Source organism: Rhipicephalus microplus, chromosome 3 (assembly GCF_043290135.1).
Source record: "Rhipicephalus microplus isolate Deutch F79 chromosome 3, USDA_Rmic, whole genome shotgun sequence".
In the NCBI taxonomy this organism is placed as follows: domain Eukaryota; kingdom Metazoa; phylum Arthropoda; class Arachnida; order Ixodida; family Ixodidae; genus Rhipicephalus; species Rhipicephalus microplus.
In genome coordinates, this window is record NC_134702.1 from 239,862,409 (window position 1) to 239,870,992 (window position 8,584).

The 8,584-nt window shown below is 43.0% G+C and overlaps 1 protein-coding gene across 2 annotated transcripts; it reads left to right on the plus strand.

Moving 5' to 3' along the window:
- Positions 1–1,336: 1,336 nt before the first annotated feature.
- LOC119159856 (uncharacterized) lies at positions 1,337–8,272 on the plus strand. 2 transcript variants are annotated; one of them, XM_075888658.1, is made up of 4 exons: positions 1,337–1,503; positions 2,624–2,791; positions 6,905–6,988; positions 7,884–8,272. In XM_075888658.1, the coding sequence occupies exons 1-4, from the start codon at positions 1,339–1,341 to the stop codon at positions 7,947–7,949; spliced, it is 483 nt and encodes a 160-aa protein (XP_075744773.1). In that variant the 5' UTR covers positions 1,337–1,338; the 3' UTR covers positions 7,950–8,272. The 2 variants fall into 2 exon arrangements, with proteins under 2 accessions (XP_075744773.1, XP_075744774.1); XM_075888659.1 differs by lacking the exon at positions 6,905–6,988 and having other exon boundaries at positions 7,884–8,268.
- The last annotated feature ends 312 nt before the right edge of the window (positions 8,273–8,584 follow it).

Genomic DNA, 8,584 nt, shown 5'->3' on the forward strand with positions numbered 1-8,584 from the left:
GGTGCTAAGTTTCTTTTTTTGTAATTTCGCGTGGTATGGTTATTAACAGCGGTGGCGGCGGCAAGTGCGCGTGACCCGAGTTGTTATCTCCTAACAGCTTTCGCTGTAATAGATGTGATCATTTCATTGCTGACTGCATGCTCAGAAGAATTGTTCATCGAACTCGACTGGCAAGCGAAGGCGACAAAGTTTAATGAAGAATACCTTAGCTACCCATGGTTTGTAGACGACACAATGCAGTTGAGCAATGTCGGTGACGAATTGCATATTCTGATCAAGGACCAACCAGAAAGTACTGAAGTAAGAAAGTACTGAGTAAGAGGTAAGTACTGAAGTAAGTACTGATTAAATGAAAGTTAAAGGTAAACAATTCTCAAGATAGTGGAAAAAGCGGAACCGTACATGATCGGCCACAAATCTCTGGTGTTTCTGTACATACCTATAGGCCAATTGCTGATAGGGGAGCCTCCTCGCGAAAAGAAAATTCAGCTAGGAATAACAATGGGCCAGAGAACCTACACCAGACATTCCAGAATAAAAAATTATTTCCCACCGTCCCTTTGTACGTCCAGTGCTAACATACGGACCGGGAACTTTGACGATTACATAAAAAATTGGGAAATCCGCTGATAACTGCGCAACGTTCAATGGATTCATTGATAGATTGATTGATATGTTAACGTCCGAAAACCACCATAAAGACGCGATATTGGGAGGCTCTGGAAATATCGACCACTTAAGGTTCTTTAACGTGCACCAAAATCTGGACACACGGGTCTACAGCGTTTTCGCCTTCATTGAAAATGCAGCCGTCTTAGCCGGGATTCAATCCCGCAACCTGCGAGTCAGCAGCCGAGTGCCTTAGCCACTAGAGTACCGCGGCGGGGCACAACGTGCAATGGAGTGCAAAATGATAGCCACATTCTTAGACGACAGGAAGAGAGCAGTATGGATTGAAAACAAAGAAGTCTAGATGATACTTTAGCAGACCACAAGAAAATAAAATGGACCTCGCCCGTACGCCTAACGGGGAGGACACACAACCGAATGTCAGTCAGATTGACAGATTGAACAGTGAGAGACAGCGAACGTAGCTGATGACGGTAGGAGTCAGATGACGCGACGAAATTAAGGGAGTTCTGTGGCGTAAAGTGAAAACACGTCGCAGAGGAACGGGCTATTCAGAGAGCATTGGCAGGTGCCTTAGTCCGTCCAGTGGTAGATAAATAGGCTGAAAATATTCACGACGATAATCTTACGGAAAGTTCAATCACTTGTTGCATTGTGTTTTTAACTTGGAACTACAAAGTGTCAGTATTAATTTCATTATTACGTAATATGCGCACGTGTGCAGTGTGTGATCCACCCAAGCTGAGTGGTGACCGCCAAGTCGTGTTGGCAGCCAAGACATCAGAGAAGGCAAGGAAGGTCAGGGCCATGGTGCAGTTCTACGTACGCGAATACACGATGACTACTGACGGCGGGCTCAACGTACGGGAGGTGGTGAGTTGGCGCACAATGTATTCCCACAGAGTCTAGAGCACACGGAATGATTCATCGCCCTGTATACACCGTTCATTCACAGCTGACAACAGCTGCGCTCAGTAGCCGACTCGAGCATGTCGGACGCGTTAGGCTACTCGCATCTGCGCTTGTTCCCTTCGAACGCAAGAACCTTACGTGTGTTGTGCGCCCTTAAACTTGAAGGAATCCTATAAATATAACAGTTGCATGAAATTCAGACATAAAACCAACACGTTGAGCAATTGATGATACACCAACCACGTGGCGGGTCGTTTGCATCCTGAATTTGTGTATACAAACGAAACAGCTGTATTTGCTCTCTACTGAAGTGGCATTTTCCACCACCACCATGACATTATCATGAGTGACTGTATACTTTCTCGAATACTAGCAGAGTTTGTGTTTCATTAAGTTTGAAGTATTCAGCGCACTACTGGAACAGTAAACCAGAACTGGAGAAACCAGAAATGATACGAGAGCAGTGAGTGATCTTCGAATATTCAGAAATTATAAAGCATCAGTGCATAAGAAGAAAGAAGGCACGGCAATATGTGTAAGGCACTCAAGTAAATATTTAGGAGAATGATGGCGGAACGACCTGGTAATGATATAAAAATGTAGTATTGTGGCTTATCAAGCAGGTAAAAAACATCAAAAAATACACTGCAAGAATTAAGGTTGTTGTGCGCAGAGGCAGTGAAAACAAGCGCAAAATAGGTAAAGTTAGTATCTTCCTTCTGTTTTTTTTAGGTGCTGAAGAAGGTGCTTCATGTACTGAGAAAAAATCGCGTTTGCCCCGATTTCTCTACATTGTCGTCAATGTTTTCAATACTGTAGGTTTGCTGATGCATGCATGCATATTATTCCAGTGCAACGTTGTTCACAGATCGGCAGGCGAAAAGAAATCATGCTCTGTACAAAGGACATCGATAAGGTAGCGGCGTTGTTTTAAAGCCGCAATACAAAAGTAGCTGCGTGCGTCTGCTGCATTGCGAAATCAGTCTACTTGAAATGAGAATCGATGAGCACGTGTAAATGGGCGGAACTATAAGAAGCGAAGCCGTGTTTGATGACATCGGGGCTTCGCGGTGCGATGCAGGTGCTATGCGCCATTCTCTGGATGATGTACGGCACCTTTGGCGCAACCACACCGAGCGAGCAGTTCCTCTGCAGCTGCGTGAGCATCTTCGCGACATATGGATTCTTCTTCCTCATGTCATCGATAATGAGCGTTCCGACGGCCCTTATGCTCCCCAGACTGTTTTACGTGAGTGAGCTATTTCATGGCATCGCACCCAAACCTGTGAACATACACCTTATAGCAACTACAATATTTTGCCTTCTGTTATAGATTGCCATTTCTAAGGTTAAAAGCATTTGTTACTGATCCGATCGTCAATGGCGAAAATGTCCACGTTTTTAAAGTTATCGTGTCAGTGAGGGGCGTGTGGGACCTTATCTATCAATACATATAGACTTCTTCGCAACTACTATATTCAAATGAATAAAACTTGTTTTAGGGCTAGTTGATTATTCATTACATTGTAAGAATTTGGCGCAACCTTGATACCGAAAAGAAACTTTTATTCCGTCAAGTAGAAGCGAAGTAACAGCGGTGATAGCTTTCTATCTTTCCTCGAGTGCTCTGGAAGGTGAGCAGAAAAGAGAGTCATGGCGGAATGAAGTCATGTGAAAAGCGCGTCTTGACCTTGAGCGTTTTTTTTTATCTAACGGGGCTTACTTTTAGTGCATTCGTGAGCGTGGCCACATGGTGGCCTACCGTGGTGGTCACCTAACTATAGAGCTCACGATGCTCAGATCAGCCAATGACGCGAAATTCGTGTGTATTGATTGATTGATTGATATGTGGGGTTTAACGTCCCAAAACCACTATATGATTATGAGAGACGCCGTAGTGGAGGGCTCCGGAAATTTCGACCACCTGGGGTTCTTTAACGTGCACCCAGGTCTGAGCACACGGGCGAAATTCGTGTGTATGGCCTGATCATTTAGGTATATAGCATGATTTCTAGCGTACTTTGAGACTTAAGTTTAGGCCTCGTGCTGCTGTATAATAATTGGCTCGCATGCTGTCAGAAATAACGAAGTCGGAGCGTGACCAAGATAGACAGAAGAGGACCACGCAGAGAAGGCGCTGTGTGGCTTTCGATCTGTCCATGTTTGTCATGCTACCAGCACAATGCATCGTCACCAGCTAGCTCAACATGCAGTTGTATTAAGCAACCTTACTCAGAAGCGTCGACTACCGGTCGGCGTATTTTTCTGACCATGCTGACAAAGTGGTGCGAGGGCTCCTAAGGACAGTGAAATAAAAAGGTTAGAGCTCATTTAAACACTTCGATTGTATATAGAATAAATGATGAAGCGTTAAGCAAGGTGTTTTGTAAAGTACAACTTCTATAATAATAATAATAATAATAATAATAATAATAATAATAATAATAATAATAATAATAATAATAATAATAATAATAATAATAATAATAATAATAATAATAATAATAATAATAATAATAATAATAATAATAATAATAATTTATCTTACGTGCCCTGGAGCAACTATGAGGCCATAGTGCAGGTGCACGCAAACATGAAATAATAAGAATAAGCAATCAAATACTATCTGCAGAATGAAACGAGCGAAAACGTGCAGACAAAAAGAGATCACCTCGAAATGGGAAGAATAAAAAACAAAACGAGCATCGTGGAATGGCAGTGAAAAATAACGGGGAATATGCTCGACTATGTGGAAAGCTTCATGAAAAATGGAAAAGGGAGGAATCTGCAGATTGTGAAAAACTATCGTAAGACAGTGCAAAGCTGAGATAAAAACAATGGCAGTGGGCTGTGAAAAACATCAGGATTATGAAAGTTAACATTATATAGACTCTGTATTCTTTTAAAGATAGATTGTTGAAAGAAGTTGGCAGGCACATGAAATGGTCGATTCTCTTTGGTTTACTTACGTGGAATCCGAAAATATACACATCTCAGAAGCAAACGGCAGGATATCATGCCATGTACTAGTTTGTAAAAAAAAATAAGAGAGCGTGATTTTGTCGGCAGTTAAGTGATTGGAATGATTAAGATCTTCCATTATTAATAAGAACAGCTTATAAATTATGAAGCTGCGCGTATCGCTTTACGGATGCGTAATTGACCCTTTGCTGATTCGCAATTAAACGATTAATGGCATAGGGGGCCCATCGAGAGTGCATTCGCAGCAGGTATGCATTGTAGGAGACTCTCAAGTGGTCAATGTTACGTCCACAAACATTCGGGTCCTCGCGGCGAGGGTTTCATTCAGAAGGGTAGCTTCGAAAGCGATTGAGATGCGAACGGTGACGCTACCACGTTCGGCTTTTGAAGGCGAAGGTCAAGTGTCCTCGAAGCGCTTTGTTCAAAGGAGTCTGGCCGATACTGTTACTGCAAGAGCTGATAATTTTAACGGGATAGCGTTAAAGAGCTCGTATCGCAGAAATCCAGCCGCCATCATCGGCCCCATTGTTTGGGAGCGAAAAATTGTCTGCGCGTCTCTGACCGAAAATTCAAGTTACCGAGATGGCCGCTGCAGAGCGCTACTTGTCCACGCGTATGCGCGCCATCACACTGAAAAGCCGCGCATTCGAAGAAAAAAAAAAGTGCGCAAGGTAGAGTGGGTCACGAGGTGCGGTAGTTTGTTTGCCCTGCCATCCCTCCCTGCTTAGCTTCCAGCACTTTTGTCGGGACGAGAGAAGAGATAATGCAATCGCAGCATGCGACAAACCTTTCTAGCTGCACTCGATTGATTGATTGATTGATTGATTGATTTGTGGGGTTTAACGTCTCAAAACCACCATTTGATTATGAGAGACGCCGTAGTGGAGGGCTCCGGAAATTTTGACCACCTGGGGTTCTTTAACGTGCATCCAAATCTGAGTACACGGGCCTACAACATTTCCGCCTCCATTAACTGCACTCGAACTGGACGGATTCTTAAAATTTTAGCGGCGTTGAATTCAGGAGGTAATAAGCTTTTCTAGTGAATTAATTTTATCGTTATTTGAAGAAGTGTTTCAGGGCCCCTTTAACTTTTTTGTTCGACAAGTGTCACGATGAAAACGAACCCGTTCGGCGGTAATATCGGCGCTGGTCCAATCTACTGTGCGCGTGTTAGTGTGCGTGCGTGTGTATGTAATAAAACATATGAATAAGTATGCACTTAGCGGTTGAAGGGTGCACTGGGGGCCGGATTTTGCTATCGCGTTCAACTATTAAAGGCGAAGAATAAGGGTCACCAAAATTTTGGCTGAGTGGGATGACAGACGATCGCGGAAGGCTATAGGCCCAGAATCCAACATGACTCCCGTCTCCTCTTTCACACTTCATTATCAGTTCTCCGTTGCAGACGATGCGCACCGGTAAAGTTAGTAAACTGTTGCGCTCGATGTGGCTTCATGTGGACGACATGTAAGACGTGAATTTTTGTGAGGCGACGGCCGCAGGTAACGACGCTAAGGCGGGACAAAACTACGAAGGAAAGTGCGTAGTGGGCCAGAACCTTTAGGTACAAGCCAGGCTTGTGGTGTGAAAGCCAAGGTTACACCACATCTTCTTTGCTAAACGAGACGTCGATGTCGCTTACCGTGCCGAGCCTTTGAACGGTCTCAGGATGCGAAAGTCTGGAGACACGCGATGTGCCTCGCTTCCTCTGCGCGGTAGATCAATGAAAGTGGAAAAAAGAGCAGAATCAAGTTGCCAGCTTTCATTACTATAAGTCTATGGTGGGTTTAATTTGGCGGCAGTCCGAGGCGCATTAGGTTGTTTCAGTAAATGAAGAGAGAGAGAAAGAATCGAAAAGAAAAGAAATGTTTCTCAACATGAGTAAACCACCAATTCTAACGCCTACCAGAAGTGAAGATGCGCACTTTCGAAGTGCGCATCTTTTTGAAGATGCGCACTTTTAAGAAGTGAAGATGCGCACTTTCGAAGGAGCCGCGCGCCGCCTTCATTTTCATGTCTTGGATGCCGGTCCCAGTCAGACAAAAGACGTCTAAAAAAATTCGTGTTCCTATGATGAACCATTGGCAACATCCATGACTATATAAATAACTTCTCTCATTGCAACTAAACACGGTATAGATGTAGGAACGCTAACGTAGCTAATTTTCTCCCACTGCGCTGCAAATGTTCAATACGCTTGCGTACTATTTCATCTCGTCTCTTTAGTGTACCATACAAGTCATAGAGTAATGAATGAGCAAAAATGGTGCCTGAATTGTTACACTTCGTTGTTCCATACTATACAGCTTTTTACTATTACTCAACAGTGAATGCTCTTTATTCGCGTGCTAGCGTAAACGCACTCATTTCTTTCCAGTACACCCTTTTCCATCTGGGGGCAGCGGTATGTTACATTTCAGGGGGAGTCGCGACCGTTGGAAACGCATCCATAATCGATGGGGTAAGTTACCGAAATGTTGAGAATTCATGGGTCACTTGTGCAGGCTTTCTCATGAGAGAACATGTTAATGGCGAGAATAATAGTTACTTCACGCGAACGGTATTTTGACAGATTAAAAGAGGAGCTGAAGTTTCAGCATTTTACTTATTAGTGACTGGTTACATGTTCGCACTACATCTGTAAATAAATGAATAAATAAAAAGAAATAAATAAAGAAATAATTAATAAGTATTAAATGAATAAATAGACCCCACCCGCGTCTTCCCACGGCGGGAACTCGAGTAAACTCATCGGAGAGGGGTGGGGGTATCGCGTGAATGTTGCGTAGTTGGGTATGGTTTGGGAATGCTCACTTGTTATTTCATCTTTATTATTACTATTATTGCATAAAGAAAAGGCGTTGCCTTCGCACTGAACTACTAAGCGGATCACAACGGGTTCAGCTCGAGGCCGAAGCGATACATTTCGATAACGGCAAAATGCTTAAAAAAAGTAGGAAAAGAAAACATGGGCACTTAGATATAAACGCACATAGCAAATGGGTTCAAAATAATTCATTGTTCCTAGCACAGCGTGCCTTACATCACAGGTCTGGAATGTAAGTATCCCCTCCCCTCCACCCCCAATTACAATTTCAATGCACTTGCTTTCTCCGAACTTATGGTTCAGCTTCTTGCCACTGAACTCGTTAACCTACCCCGCATCATTACGTTCTGCAATGATGGCAGCAGTGCGAAAGTAAGAAAGATAAAGAAATACCATAGGTGCGCCGAAATATGGAGTGTTCGTATAGATAGATGGTCGCTCTGCATTCGGGAACTGTTGGTTTCCGTTTCACACGGCACGCTCGAAATGTCGCACTTTAAACTAATCGCTTGCTTTTTTGTTTTCGCAGATCGTCGCGATAGCCTGCGGAGTATTACATTTGGCCCAATTCATCTATTCGCTGATCGAGAACTGAGGACAGACGGAGAGGTGGTCACCTGCGCACGATTAGGCCTTTTGTGACTTTATATTACCTGTGCTATGACAAAATGAAAACGTGCACACACCAAAGAGGGGCCTAATGTCGCGACCACGAAATTATTTACATGCTTCGAGACGCAGTTGACAAATATAACTGCAACGGCGGCTCATGATCTTTTTCTGTTTTCATCTGCAGTCATTGCAATGAATTTTAACATATCAATAAACACTATGGTATTTCATATATGTAAAAATGCGTTTTCGTACATTTTGGTGACTTATAAAGAGATTGGAACGTAACCAGAAGTAAAATGAACAATTCGGGCTCTATTAGCAGTGAAATATATTTATTTTCGTATGTTTGTTTGTTTGCTTGCTTGCTTTTTAAATAATTCGTTGCTATCGAAACACACGGCCCAGAGGGCATTTGAATAGCCGTATCTCTTTATTTAATGTAATCTAAATTTTTGAGAGAAACATCTGTTGCATGACGAATCTAATGTATAGAAATTTTTTATTCTTGAAACAGAAAAATCGAAAATTTGTACGATGTCTAGTAAGAAAATGCTTATGTACAGTGTCAATTTTTATGGAAGGGAACACGGTAGCGCATGGCCTGCGCGCTCGGGC

Bases quoted from the DNA above. Each gene is read 5' to 3' on its own strand.
- LOC119159856 (XM_075888658.1), top strand. From the start codon at position 1,339: ATGCGCACGTGTGCAGTGTGTGATCCACCCAAGCTGAGTGGTGACCGC. The intron at 1,504-2,623 runs GTGAGTTGGCGC...GGTGCGATGCAG, and splicing joins GGCTCAACGTACGGGAGGTG to GTGCTATGCGCCATTCTCTG. The intron at 2,792-6,904 runs GTGAGTGAGCTA...ATTTCTTTCCAG, and splicing joins TGCTCCCCAGACTGTTTTAC to TACACCCTTTTCCATCTGGG.